This window comes from Erpetoichthys calabaricus, chromosome 4 (assembly GCF_900747795.2).
Source record: "Erpetoichthys calabaricus chromosome 4, fErpCal1.3, whole genome shotgun sequence".
Lineage (NCBI taxonomy): Eukaryota > Metazoa > Chordata > Cladistia > Polypteriformes > Polypteridae > Erpetoichthys > Erpetoichthys calabaricus.
The window spans coordinates 26,988,384-27,003,757 of record NC_041397.2 but is presented as its reverse complement, the minus strand read 5'-3'; the positions used below and the strand labels follow the sequence as shown (position 1 = coordinate 27,003,757).

At 34.8% G+C, this 15,374-nt stretch overlaps 1 protein-coding gene across 1 annotated transcript in view; it reads right to left on the bottom strand.

Moving 5' to 3' along the window:
• LOC114649902 (short transient receptor potential channel 4-like) overlaps window positions 1–15,374 on the bottom strand; it is a 146,564-nt gene that overhangs the window by 15,758 nt on the left and 115,432 nt on the right. Inside the window, exons 9-10 of the mRNA XM_028799272.2 lie at window positions 9,915–9,956; window positions 8,942–9,031 (exon numbers count right to left, since the gene is read on the bottom strand). Coding sequence (XP_028655105.1) covers window positions 8,942–9,031; window positions 9,915–9,956 — 132 coding nt within the window. The remainder of the gene's footprint in view (window positions 1–8,941; window positions 9,032–9,914; window positions 9,957–15,374) is intronic.

Sequence of the window (15,374 nt, the reverse complement as noted above, 5' to 3'; positions counted from 1 at the left end):
TCACTCATCCATTTCTTTATAGATCTTGCTTTGTGCACTGGTGCACAGTCATGTTGGAACAGGAAGGGGCCATCCCCAAACTGGTTCCCACAAAGTTGGGAGCATGAAATTGTCCAAAATGGCTTCGTATGATGAAGCATTATGAGTTCCTTTCACTGGAACTAAGGGGCCAAGCCCAACCCCTAAACAATCCCATACCATAATCCCCCCTCCACCAAACTTTACACTTGGCACAATACAGTCAGGCAAGTACCATTCTCCTGGCAACTGCCAAACCCAGACTCATCCATCGGATTGCCAGACAGAGAAGCATGATTTGTCACTCCAGAAGACACATTTCTACTGCTCTAGAGTCCAGTGGCAATGTGCTTTAAACCACTGCATCCGACACTTTGCATTGCACTTGGTGATGTAAGGCTTGGATGCAGCTACTCGGCCATGGCAACCCATTCCATGATGCTGTTTAAGCACTGTTCTTGAGCTTTTGGAGGACTTCTGTACACTGTGTGTCTCAGCATGCGTTGTCCCAACTCTGTGATTTTACGTGGCCTACCACTTTGTGGCTAAGTTGCTGTTGTTCCCAATTGATTCCACTTTGTTAAAATACCACTAACAGTTGACCGTGGAATATTTAAAAGCGAGGAAATTTCACGAATGAACTTATTGCACAGGTGGCATCCTATCACGGTACTACTCTTGAATTCACTGAGCTCCTAGAGCGACCCATTCTTTCACAAATGTTTATAGAAGCAGTCTGTATGCCTAGGTGCTTGATTTTATACACCTGTTGCCATGGAAGTGATTGGAACACCTGAATTCAATGATTTGGAGGAGTGTCCCAATACTTTTGGCAATATAGTGTATGTTGATTGTTCACTAATACACATCTTGCAATTGAAAGGACTTTTCTCATTATTCTTTTACACATACATTAATTACCCTTTGTTTTGCTAAATACTGAAAAAAATCAAAACTTTGTAAGTCACAGTGTCAAGCTAATGCAATTTCTAATAAAGTATAAATGTTTTAAAAAGTACCTTTCTCATAAACTTTTGACTTTTAAGAGCTAAGACTAAACATACCTTCCATAACACTGTGACATCATCTTCCAAAAATGTTATTCTTTGCGCATTTTATGTAAGCTTTGGTTTCATTTTTGAATTCTGTTTTCATTCTGTGTTGAAAATTAAGCATCATGCATTGGTGACATCATCATCATGAGCAGTGAGCTGATTTACCACCACTGCCGTGGTGTGCATGCGCTAGGACCAGTACTTGCTCACAGCTTACAGACAACACAAAGTCAGACTGGTGCTTTTAAAAAAACACGATGAAGAAGAAGAAGCATCTTTTTTTTAATTCTGAGGAAATACATTTTGCTTTGGTTGTCTCTATGGAGGACTGTTCAACACAAAAAGCCAGACAGCTTTCTCCCATCTGTTTTGTTTTTGTGCACTGCTCATGTCTTACAGAATGATTGTTGTTTGGCTCCATGCTTTGTAATCTTTCCTCACAGTTCCCAGCTGTTTTGTGTCTTTGTTCCTGGAAATGATTTACATGTTGTAAAGCACTGTCCATCTGGAAGTATTCATTTGCAGAGCCGGTGTTCAGCTCATTGAATCAGTGAAACAGTTTATCAAGAGCTGTTTTGTTTCTTTCCAGCAAGACTGTAAAGGTTTTCTGCTTTCTCTGTTGAGTTAGTTTTTCCAAGCAGCCATGGAATACAAATCAATCGAAACTTGTTAATCTTTGTTTTCTTTGGGTGTCTAGTAACCTTTAGCCAACCAGCAGCTGAATTATAAAGTGCATCTGGATGAAAGGCCAATCAACCAATACAACCAAAACAGGTAATTCAGGTCCTTGTTTTTATTGTTGTTGTGTAGACTCACATATCATGAAGGATATTGATCTACAAAGTCTATTGCACCATTCTGGAGTCTATAAGGAAAATTTGAATTCCTGGCATAGATTCTATTTCTTCACATCAAAATTCAAAGTTTCCCATGGATTCAGTTGGTCTAATTTCTTGCATTTGCTTATTGTTTCTACCCTTGCCTTTTCTAACAGTGAATTTTATGCTGTATGTCATTCATTATTTTATTTACTTTAATTCTACATTGCTATGCTAGCAGTTGTTCCTTATTACTAGGATTCCAGCTGTTCCATATATCAAAGACTTTGGACGTGGCCAGTGTCCATGTGATCATGGTTGAATAGTCTTGGTGGCCATTTTTCACCTATTAAAAAGTAGGCCAGTGGCAATAGTGTTATCTAATTTGATTATTTTACAGTTGCCAGAGCCATTTTTAAGATCAAAATGTATAATATTCTTTTAAGCACATATGAAATGTGTACCATTGCATTTTTACATGTTTATTCTTCTGCATTTTAGATAGATAGATAGATAGATACTTTATTAATCCCAATGGGAAATTCACAATGAGATTTTAATTTAATGAGATTTGTTTGGGGTAAAATTTATTTAAAATTTTTACAGCTGTGTAGGATTAGTGTTTAGGTTTATCTTGTTAGAAACTTATGTTAGGAAGGTAGTCTAATCTTTTGGAACAGGGGCATATCAGTGGTATACATCCTTGCAGATTCAGCATTTACTGTACCTCCATTTTCACACTAGCATTTAGCCGGTTAGATTTTCTAGAAACACATAGTGCTCCTTTTCTTTTGGTCTTCCTTTTGATGCCTAAATTTAGCCAGATATTATCTGGCACCAGGAAATATGTTTTTTATTTATACTGTTTGTGACAATTAATGATTTGTTCTCTTTAATTAAATATAATATTAATTTGTTTTGGAAGATATTGGTAACTCCTTTCTAACTATGATATTATCTACTGTTTAGGCAGGTAAATATGGCCACTCCAAAAATAACATCAGTGATAGAGAAGGCTTATAAAAAGGGTAATGTTTTTGACAGTTTGAGATGTTTTCTTTAAAAGTTTACAATGACGTTTCCTGCTTATCATTTTTCTCTCTTGTTAAATACTAACTCCATGAGATTCAACAAATTCAAAGAATGGATTAAGCCAATTTGATTCAATGTGGGTTAACTATATGCTGACGCAGTTATGTGTGATTCTTGTTACTGTTGTTTTACACTTCAAATTAATAAGGTTTTGTGAAAGATTTTAGCTTTTTTACTCTATATCATAAGGATCAACAGTTTCTTAAATTTGCTTTAGTGGATTATAAATAAATGGCATAACAAATGTGGGTAGGTAATACTTGCAATAACTTATACTGCATGTATTATCATGAGATATACTGCAGAAAAGAGTCCAACAGAAACAACCAAATTAAACAATGAATTTTTAGAGCTCCTTTAGTGTTACTCTTCTATAATCACTGCAGTATATCCAATCAATGCCAACCCACCCAAAACAAAGAGGAGGTGCAAGCAAGTACTATGTACTTGAAGAAAACCTTAATTGATGACTGAAATGTTTCCATCAGGTTTCTTTATTGATGCCATTTCTAATGTGCCAAGCTGAGAATAACTGCTGAAACTCAAATTTGTGCATTTTACTCATATATTGCTTTCTCAACAGTGAAATGTGTTTTGACGACATGCTATTCACGCCATGGCAGTTTGTTGTAAATCAAGAGTTGTTTAATTTGGAAATAAATTCTGATCCATTTTGGTGAAAATCAAACTGTAACAAGAAATGTGTACAAAATAACTAACAACACAGGTATTATTTGCCCAAGAATTAAAGTGTAGTTCAATAGGAACAAAAATATTATTTTATTCAAACATATTAAACTAAGAAAGAAAATTATATGGATCATTTAAAATTTTGAGAATATGCTTTTCTACTAACTTACTGAATTTAATATTAAAAACAGTTCTATCTGATGTCATGTGAACAAATTAATTATTGTCTTGTGGAAAATTGTTATGCTTAGTGTCATTTTGCTTAATAACATTTACTTAGTGCCATTTTGACTGACATTTCATTCTAGTGTTGTTGAATGTTATTATTATATATAATTTGCTGATCAAATACAAAAAATATTATTTTCTATTCATATAATTTATACTTCAGCAATGATATATTGTTTAATTTACTAAATATTTATGAGTTATCAGCAGCAGAGTCAATATTATTCAGGGTTTTAAAACTGTTTTGAAAACCATTGCTTATAAATATATGTTACTAGACATTAAGCCCGTTACAATAACGGGCACTAGAACAGTAGTGCATAAACATTAGTAGGAACAGTCTATATTAAATAGCAAGGGACCTTGACCTCATTCTGTTTCTTGTCTTAATTTTTTTTTGTCAAAAATATTTTTGCAAGAAGCCTTAAGTAAAATAATAATAAAAATAAAATAGAAACGTATATGACAATACAGTAAGTATAATTAATATTACATTTATCCTCTCCTCTGTGGCTGTTGATTGATGTGTTGTGTGTGTTTGACGATCTCCTATCCTGCCTCTCTTTATTTTAGCTTGCTGTGGCGTCTCTCCAGCAAGTACTGTGCAGTTCCCCAGCAAGTATTTTAATCTGTGCTGGCGTGCAGCTGATTATTTTATGTGTGGCGTCTCCCCAGCAACGGATTTTATGTGCGCGAAAATAAATCTACTTTTAAAAGTCATCCTATTGTAATATCATGAAAATTCGTATATTTAGGAAAACCCCTTCAACGACTGACACTTTACACTTTACTGGGCCAAGCTTCTTAATCGCAAATCTGACATCCTCAGAGTGAACACTTGCACAACAACAAACACTAATACCACCTCTTTGGGGAAGCTGGTCTCCGCATCTCAGTACCTGATTGGATTTTTCGTGCCTTATGTTTTAGGTGTTACCTCATTTACCGAAATCCGATTGGATCGGCCATGCAATATTTTATATGTCCCGCCCACTCTGTCTTGTGTGACGTGTCAGGCGGCCTTTGAAGCATCTGCTTTGAAGTGTCGCACCGTGCCCCGTGCATGTGCACTTCACCAGAAGACACACACATGGACACATGGACGCACACAGGGATTTTATTAAAGAGGATAATAGTTATAACTGAGGGAATCTTCAGGATTTTGGTCAAGTGGAGTTTGAATAAATTCTGTAAATCCCAAGCTGAAACTGCAAATTAAAACAGTAAGAACACAGCAGCAGGTAAACTATTTAAAGAAATTGACTCATGACATCAAGTTAAACTCATGATTAGATTTCTTTATGGGCTGTCATTTTCATGCCTTGAATACTAAAATAACATTTGTTTGCGTAGCACAGTCACACATGTGACAATGTCTCAGTTAAACCAATGTCATGTGAAATAGTGTCTGCTCATAAAATCTGGCTAATTATGAGCATTTTAGTTACAAGTAAATGAGCATCATCAGAATCCGAGTTGTTTTAGCAAAGCCGGCAAATTATATTAAAAAGTATACTTATTTTAAATTTTGTCTTAAAATTACAATAAAAAAATCTTTCAGTATTTTCAGTACTACACTTTAAATAATTAATTTACCTGTAAGAAAATACTTGTTCACTAGATTTCTAAAACTGAGTATTTTCATAATTAAAAATTGTAACTAGTTGTCAGAATAAAATCTTATTACAGAAATGGCTCAGTTTAGCCACCTTGTCAAAATACCTGATTCAATGTAAAAATGTTTTTTGTTCTTTTCTAGAAATAACTACATTATTATAATACATTATTTACATGATGTTACCTAGTAATTGTTGAGATGAACCCACTGACAATAACAATGATAGAAGAAAAACAAAATATTGCAAATGATAACACTATGAAAACAAAACTACAGAAATGATCTGGGGTCTGTTTTAGAAAGACTGATTGGATCTTAAATGAACCCTGCTGTGGTATTGTGCAATTTTGCACCCGCAGATTAGCTTGTGGCAGAACACCGGATTTCAATCGGTACACATTCATGGCAACATTTACAAACCCTTATTAGTTGATAACTGAACAGCCAATCAACCATGCAGTACAAGTCTGAGAAACAGAGGGCAACAACATTCATGCCAACAGAGAAAGAGTTGCCAGCAGTAAAATGAACTACAATACATAAGTCATATCTGTTGGCCTTATTCCATTACAGAACCCCAAATCGAAACTGCATTAATAATCTTATAGGTATAGGTATTTGTGGATGAGGGGAGTTTTCAGAGTTGCTTCTTTAAAAGGTGGGAGAGTCCACAGAAGGGATGAATGTAGGCAGCCCATTCCATCAGCAAGTGTACTGTCATTTTTTACTGCTCAGAAATGTTTAAGATATTTAAATTTGTTTGCCTTACTATGACTATGTGGATTTTACCTTTGATGGCGGTGATTTATTTGTGTCTCAAAAAAAAAGGGAATGCCCTTAATTTTCATCTATGTCAAATGAAAACCACAGTTTGTTACATTATCACGTTTTACAAGGTTCCCCCAGATATATTAAAGTCTCAGATGTACTTGTAAAACAGTAACATTCATGCAGACACTTCTCTGGACATGGCAGAATGTCTGATCACAGTCAGATTATGTTTCTCTGGGCAGAATTTGGTGATGGAATTGTGTTTCTGTGTCAATTGTTTGTTTAAGAAGTGGAACTAAGTTTTTAATATTTGTGGCCCACCAGGCTGGCACCACCAGCTTATCCCGACACAGACAAGTGCGGGACACAAGTTCAAAGCAAACAGATTTTATTTTTTCTTTTTCCCTTGTGGGAAACACCTTCCCCATTCCCCACAAGTATAATACAGTCCAAGCACAAGCACAATACCACAAGTCTCTTCCTTCTCCTTATCTTTTCTCCTGTCCACTACTCCGGTTAAGCTTTGTTGCTCCTCCTTCCGACTCTGGCTCCCCGAGTAGAGGCTGCTGGCTCCTTTTATAAGGCACCCGGAAGTGTTCCAGGTGCTTGATTACTCGTTTCCAGCAGCACTTCCAGGTGTGGCGAAAGAACTGCCCATTAAGGCTCAGCAGCTCCTGCTGCAGCACCCCCTGGTGGTGCCTGCAGATCCCAACAGGGCTGCACTACACTCCACCTCCCATAAAGCCTTGCTGGAGTCCGAGGCACCGCTGCAACCCAGGGGGGTTGCCATCTAGTGTCCCGGGGAAGGTAACGCTCTGGCCACGCTTGCTCCCCCGGTCCTTCCAGCATGGAGGCGTCCTGGCGAGGCAACAGCCCCGGCCGCAAGCTACAATTTCATTGACTTTTTCTACTTTTTAAATAGTGCAGCTAGCATCAGCATTTCTGACAGGACATTTACAACCTTTGATCTTATGATTGGAAGCTCTGCTTCTTAATTATTGCAGCCTCAAAACATTAATCCTTCATGTTTATACCTGCACTTTTGCAGGTCAGTTTTAGAGCAATGTTTGCCCTAGTAAATGACCTGGAATTTGACAAATCTTTCTTTTTGGATGTGATAAAGCATGTTAAGGGTCCATGACAGTGTGTAGGTTTTACATTATATATATACTGCACTTTGTGCTCCAGGAGGGCATAGGCACATGTGGTAGCATAGATTAGATACCCTCATTCGGTAATGGGGAGATTAATTGCATATGCATTCACATCCAGATGTGCGCAGTTCAACCGGTTTCTTTGTTAGTGTTCTCAGGTTTACAATTAAGGCATCTGCACCCACAGGAATAAAAGGAACCTGAATTGAGAGAACTTGGAAGGAACAAAAATAAAAGAAATGAGAAGATCCAGAGGTTAAGAGCAGAAGAAAAATAAAGAAAAGCAGAAGTGTCAGGATTGTGGGAGAGCCAGTGCTACAGTGAGGAGGCAAGCAGTTGGAAATGTGGCCCTGAGTGCAGCGAGTGGACGCCACTTGCATGGTCGGGTCGCTCTTGAGGTGCTCTTATGTTCCTGCTGAAGTCAAAAAGATGGTGGCAGGAGACAGCAGCAGGACTTGTAGTGTTTCCTATTGAAGGCCAGGGGATAGTGGTGGAAACATGAGCCAGAAAAAATGGATGACTGTCTTTTGGAGCACATCTCCTCTTGCTGAGGAGACTGTAATGAGTATGGAGAGGAGATATTCATTTTAGGAAGCATAGAGGCTCATGATGGTTACATTGGATGGATCCTAATTGTATTTTAACTTTCGATATTTAACCTTTTTCTTGGATTATTTATTTATTTGAATTTTAACCTCCAATGAACACTGTTTATATTATAGATTATTTATTAAGTTATTTATTAAGGATGACTACATTGCACTTTATTTATTGTTTGAACATTGTACAAAATAAAAATCACTTTTTGCACATTTGCATCTAACTCATGTTTTTATTCTGTCTTATCATTCACAGGTTCAAGGGAGTATGCTAGAAGCATGCAACTCTGGTATCACACTAGAGCAGACACAGCTATTTCAAAAAGCAAGGTTAGTGAATTTTTCACATCTTTGGCCTCACAAATCTGTTCCAGAAACACAGGTTTTGCTAAACTCATGTTTACTGGATTGGAATTACCTGATTTCCATAAATCCTGATTTACTTTAACCAGATATCACACTACTCTTGCTTTCTGGTATAGACCCCATCTATTCATTGCCTTGTGTCATCATGGTTGAATAAAAATACAAGGCACATTCAGAGTGAACAAAGAGCTCTAATAAGCCAGAAACAGCTAAATCCACAACCAAGAAACACTAAATCTATGGTGTGATCTTCTATGGATATTTAGACTCTAAAATGGGAAAATATTAGTTACTCCTTCTTACACACAAATTAAATACGGAAGACACATTTGCAAATTAATCATACATCATACTAGTGGTTGAGATTGTGGATGTTGAGATTTGAAATACTTATTACTGTTATTTACAGATCTGTCTAAAACATTTTTCTAAGCTCTTTGATCCAAATTTTTTCATTTACTTAGCTGTTATATCTGAATAATGAACTGAAACAGATATGAAACCATAGTGCTGCTTAATATAGCTACATTACCTTGAAGTTTTCTTCTGTGAGGCCTTCTTCTGTTTTTGCATCTCTAATCATGGCTGCAACATATCGTTTTACCAAATTCTTCATAACATCCTAAAAAGGAAGAAAATACAGATCGCTTGGTAGTTATTTTAAGTTCTGAAATATTGTTAAAGATTTCTGACTTATTTCAAAGACCACAGCAGCTTGGATTATGCCATATGTCTTGCATTCTTCCAGCTTTATTTTTTTCACACCCTATACTACATGTAAGAGCTAGTGCTAAAATTTTATAAAGAACTAAAGAATATAAAATCAATGTTATAATTATTTGATTATAATTAACATGTGGCTTAAGAAATTAGAAAATATAAGGAAACTACAAAAAGTAAGAAAGGGCTAAGAATGCAATGTCACATTTTATTAAAAAGGAAAAAATGCACAATATGCACAAAGTAAAAGAAGCAGGAACTGGTACACAATTAACTTTTTGTACACATATTGAAATCACTGATCCTGCTAGAGGTAAAAATTAAATAAGGACTTAATATAAACTTAATAACATTTACTATTCCAGCAACAACTACTGTAGGTTATAATATCAATTTCTAATATATACTTTACAATTAGTACAGTATGTATATTAAATAGCAATGTCCTTGATGCTGTTAAGAACAAGGTTTAGTATAAAAGGCATAATATTTTATAAGAAATAAAAATTTAAAATAATTGGAAAATGAGGTACAGTTATAAAAGGCCTTGATGAAAGGACAAATACCCAGAATGTGTAAACGTCTTTAGTTCTTCCTACATTAAACACATTTGGTTGGCTGAGCTTGCAGTTTTCTGTTTTTTGTTTTTAAGTACTTAAAATTTCTCACAAATGACAGGACACAATCCAATGCATCTAGCTAGTTAGTTAGTTTTTGAATATCTGCTCAATGCACTGTATTAACTATTAAAGTAGGTAACTCTAATATAAACCAAAAACTGTTACCTGGTATTCATGGTTTTTTCTTAAATTTCCGGCTGCTCGTCTCTATAAAAAAAACAAAAAACTTATTACTGAAACCTTTTGCATATTATATATATATATATATATATACAATATATGTAGTGTATATTTATATATATATATTTTACTGATAATAATGTAATGTTTATAAATGAGATGTGACCAATTATTCTACTAAATGATACAACTCATTAGCATCTCTGTAAGTAGTTGCTTTTATTTCCACTGCACTGTACTGATATCTTCAAGTATTTTGCTTTTAAACACAAAAAAGCTTTGTTGGTTTAACTTCAAGGCTTTGAAATGCCGAGGTTATTTTCTGCAATGTGTTCTTTATTCAGGTGATAACAAATTCAGTAGGAGATGAAAAAGCCCACTAGTGCAGGTATGGTACTGGTTGTTACTCAGTTTTGCAATGATGTCACTAAATTTTAATACATTCAGCTAAACATGGTCTCGGGGTACTTTTTGAGGTTTGAGGATTAGGTATACGCTTTGTTCAATATTTAAACTGGGCAATGTTATCATACTGTACCGTACCAAAACGTAACTCCAAGTATGAATTCAATTAACTGGCTTCCAATTAAGTTAAGAGCTGATTTTAAAATTCTCTATCTCCTCATATAAAAATAATAAATAGTTAAGCCCCACTTATCTGACAGAAATTATTAAAACCTATACTCCTGTATAATCATATACTATTATGCAATTAGAAAGTGGCGACGTGTTTATTGAACATAATCTTGTTAGTTTTGTTATTTGTGCAGTTTCACCAGGGGAGCACTAATAAATCCCGATTAAGTACTAAGTAGACTGTCCATTACCTTGCCCTTACCCAGTAGAGTTAAACTGGCTCTCAGTGCTGCTCTGCTGCTGTAACTTATATGCAGAATCTGAAGCATGAGGGGCTAGTAACAAAAGTGGTACACTCCTGGAATAGGGAGATGGAGGAAAAGTAACTGGATCGCTTTGATCTTAACTTATACAAATGCTTAGAGATGTCTTATCCGATGTGGGAGAGTACGCAAGAATTTTTTGCATTGTTAATCAAAAAATGTGTTATTGATTGTGTCCTTACTAAAGCAATTCACCCATTCCCTAATAAAAAATCAGCAGTGACATCCATAATTTATCAAAGGTTAGCACTAAAGTATTTGAGGTTGTTCATATGGAAAGATACAAGAAATGCAGGAAGAAACCCTGAAAGCAACTCAAGCTGCTAAACTTCAGAACTTTACTTTTTATCTGCATTTACTAAGTATTTTCCATTTTCATTCCCTTCTCAGTGTTCCTTATGTCTTCCTTAAAGTCAATGTTATCTTCTGTCCAAATTGAACTGTTGTTGTTTGCCTAGGGAATGATTTTTTCAAAAAGCATCTAACCTGGAACAGTTAATATTTGAACTTAAAATCATACCAATTTATTTATATTTTTGTACATATTTCTTAATATTTCCATGCTTATGTTTTATCATCATATTTTGTGTTTATACTATATTTGTAACTATTGTATAATAATGTGATGGTAATAGGTAGCAGTGTGATTATTAAGAATTATTTGACTGTTGTGCTTTATCATTTTTCTTAAAATAAAAATATTACATTGTCATGACATCTCAGAAGAAGATAAACATCTTTCAGTTATAAGGCCATGCTTATGTGCATGGATTTATTTTACCATTATTTGTTCCAGGTTCACTGCTTTATCTTCATCAGGTTTTGAAAATAAATACGTAAAATTTTATGCAGTAGTATAAAAGTGTTACCTTTAAAATTAATATGTCAATTGCTCTGACATCTGTGCCTGTTATTTCCAAATGAAATTTTCACATACTGTACTTGCCTCTTCTAAAGTCTTTATCTCTTCTAATGTATGTACTTGATTTCTCTTGGTTTTTTATTAACCCTGTGTCATTGCTGGCCTGATAAAGCCTTTTCTGACCTTAGTCCTTTCAGATGCAATATTGTGTCGTGGATACATTTATTTATTAGTTTATTAACCTGCTTTGGCCATTGAATAGTCTTTGGGAGCCACCTTGGCTAACGTGGTAGCATCACTTTATACAATAAATATTGAGGCTTTTGTTACAAATAATGGCTCATCTTATTGTGAGATGCTAGTTAAACTGCATTCAACCCATGTATCTGTAATCTATCGATTTACATAATATTTCTCATTTCCAGAATGTTCCTTTTCTTCCTTTACTGAAGGTTGCTTATAGTTATACCTTACAACATTCAAGCCTACATAAGTTGTGTCCCTGTTGCTTATTTCATCTATCTGAAAAGTGGTAATTAATAGTAGTTGTGTTGGATTGAGATGCTAACTTTTTTCTGTTATCTCATTTTACTGTTATTAAATATGACTGTAATATTGGAATTACAGAGTAAGCAAACTTTTGGTACATTTAGGTTGTCCTTAACTTTACATTGAATTAATATTAAAGGAAGCATTGTATTAATAATATAATGAACAGATTTGGCCAAAATAATACATATCTAAGATTAAAATATATTATTTTGTGATATCATGAATTGTTCTATAATTTTAAAGGATTGTCCATGTTTTCACAGTCATTGTACTTTTATTAACTCCATCCTTAATTTTGTTGTGCAGAATCATGTTTGACTGCCTTCTAGTAGTGTATGTTTTAGCATACAAATGATTTTAGACACTGTATATTTATTAATTATAAAAGCACATTACTAAGCACTTTATTTACTGTTCTTTTAATGAATACTTTTCTGAAATGATTTTAGGAACAGCCTGAAAGGTTTAATTCATAATGTATTTCTGAAACTGAAACCAAATATAGGGCTTGGTACCTGTTAACTAAACAGATTTAAATTCTTGACTTGCTATTACATTTATTAAGAATGACTTGTCAAAGAAAAATCATATATTTTGCAAACACAAACAAAAAGTGCCAATGGTGGTTTTGATTATGATTTTAAAAAAGCAGTTTTCCTTAGTAGATATCATATTGATATGATTTCAACATAGTGTATGTTTAAGGAATTGATGAATTCAGTAAAATGTACAATAATTTCTAGTTATGTAACAGTAAAATAAAAAAAAAAAAATTGTTATACACTTAAAATCTGATCTTAATTATATTTTTGTTTAATGTAACATGAAATAACATAACACTCTCAAATATGCACAGGGCAGGAGACTGACATCAGACTGAAGTAGAACTGAGACTTCTTAAAGGGAGATATGGAGAGACCAGGAATGGTAAACATTGCAGAGGGCAGCCTTGCTGAGATCTGTAGTTCATGACAAGAAATTTGACTGAATTTTGAGCAACAACTAGAAGACAATAGTAATAGTTTAGCAATGAAATTATGTGAGTCAAAACAAAAATGAGTTCATCAGTAGGGTAAGAAACAGTTTCTGGGAGCACTGTCTAAACACAGTTACAGTATCCAGCCTAGAGAGAACTTGGAATGAGGGCCTGAGTGGCAAAGATAGTGAAGGAATAGTCAGCTCTTGTGACTGAAAGGATAAAACATGACTGACTCAGTGAAGACATGTTAATTGAAAAAGAGGAAATAATCCTTAAGGTTGGTGATGTTTGTGAAGAGAGGGTGATGTCAAATACAAAATTCAGAGAATGATATTGTTGTGGTTGAAAGCTATGTATTGAAACAGCAAAATAAAAGTAAGATTCAGGTATTGCTAACATAAATAGCTAAGAAGAAGCTATAAGAAGAATTCTAAGGCATGAAGGTAGAAAAAGAAGCAGACCCTGTACTAACACTTGAGGCACACCTGTGGAGAACTTCCAAGGACTGAACAACAAGTTATGCTATGAAATACAAAATGAAAACTCAGAAAACTGAACAAAATTTATGGAATGATGAAGTAAGCAAGGAGGGATATGGTAGAAGTTGCTCAAGTAGAATCAAGAGCTAATGAGAGTAAAGCCATTTTAACAGGTTGAAGTAAGTGAACTTAAGATGTATCTTTTGGAAATTAAGTGTAATACTGTTTAGCAGTAAAATAACAAGAAGCAAGGGTCAATGTCAAATGCATTCCATTTTTAACTGATAGGAAACATAATCACTTATATAATGGTGCCAATGTGAGGCACTTTTAATTACACACCTACAGTCACACATATAAAGGCAAGTTCGATTGAGAAATAAAATCTTTTAAAATGTACATGGACACTGGTCTACCTGAAGCAAAATGATTTAGAGAGAACAAGCATACCCTATAGAAATAGTGGCATGGGTAAGAAATGAAGCCACAACACTACCATACTGGTTTATATATTGAAATACTTACACATATAGCACTTATTTATAGTTTTGAAAATTAGCCAATGTGTCATTCTTTACAGTTTTTATTGCCACAATAAACAGATATTCACTTTATTAATGCATTACATTTGTCATAGTATTTTACATTTAACAGTATACCTGCATAATGAATGTAATATATTACTGAGCATTTTGTTAACACTTTAGTTCGAGTATTGCAGAAAAGCATCTATTACTCATTTTCTCTTATTCTTCATAAAACTAATCAAACATCAATAGATTAGTTATTCGTCTGTGTTGTTTGGCATATTGACATGATAGTAAAATGACTTATTAATATGAAGGATTCACAGTTTCTTATACTAAATATGCAATAGAGAAAAATGTGTCTCTGTACTTCATACTTAAGGCCACATTACACAAATAAACCATTTTTCTGATGCTTTGTAAGTGTCATTAAAATCAAAAGAAGCCTTTGTTAAGGTCTTGTTACATAAATGCATAAATGTAAATGTGTAATTGATGTAGTACCTAAAGTTTTATCAGAACTTTTTGCCAGATGGTTTCATTACACCATTGTAAGTGCCAGAGAAGAAGAACAGGCATCCTGGCCGCAATAAAGGTAGGATTCATGCCTGGCCATAAGGCCATAATGGAATGAGTAGGCAAACAAACTCAACAGGAGCAGATAATTTTCCCACACAACAGTTGACCGTGTCCCTCCAAGCTAAACCTGATCAGGACACCCACAGGGTGGCATGGAAGTTAGAGTCTGGAAATGCAGCCCTGTCAGGGTCTTCGGGGACAACCAGAGAGAGCTGCCGAGGGAGGACTGCCCTAGTTTCCAAACAACCTGGAAAGGGTCTGGATGACCAGGACAGGAGACCAGAAGCATTTTCCGGGTCTGGTTTACAAGGAAGCCTGCTGCCTCACTTGAATTAAGTCAGAGTCTGGAAACAGTGGGCTACACTCTTAGAGGAGGAAGGAGGAATCACGATTGGTTTATTTGTGTATTTTGACGTGTCTTTGGAAGGATGATCATTGGAGATCTACTGTGTTTGAATAAATGTCTTTTATTTGTACCGGGAATTGTGTGAGGTATTACTGGGTCTGTGGTTTGGGACTCTCTGGCACCCTCTTGTGGTTACAATATATATTTTTTATTCCCATAATG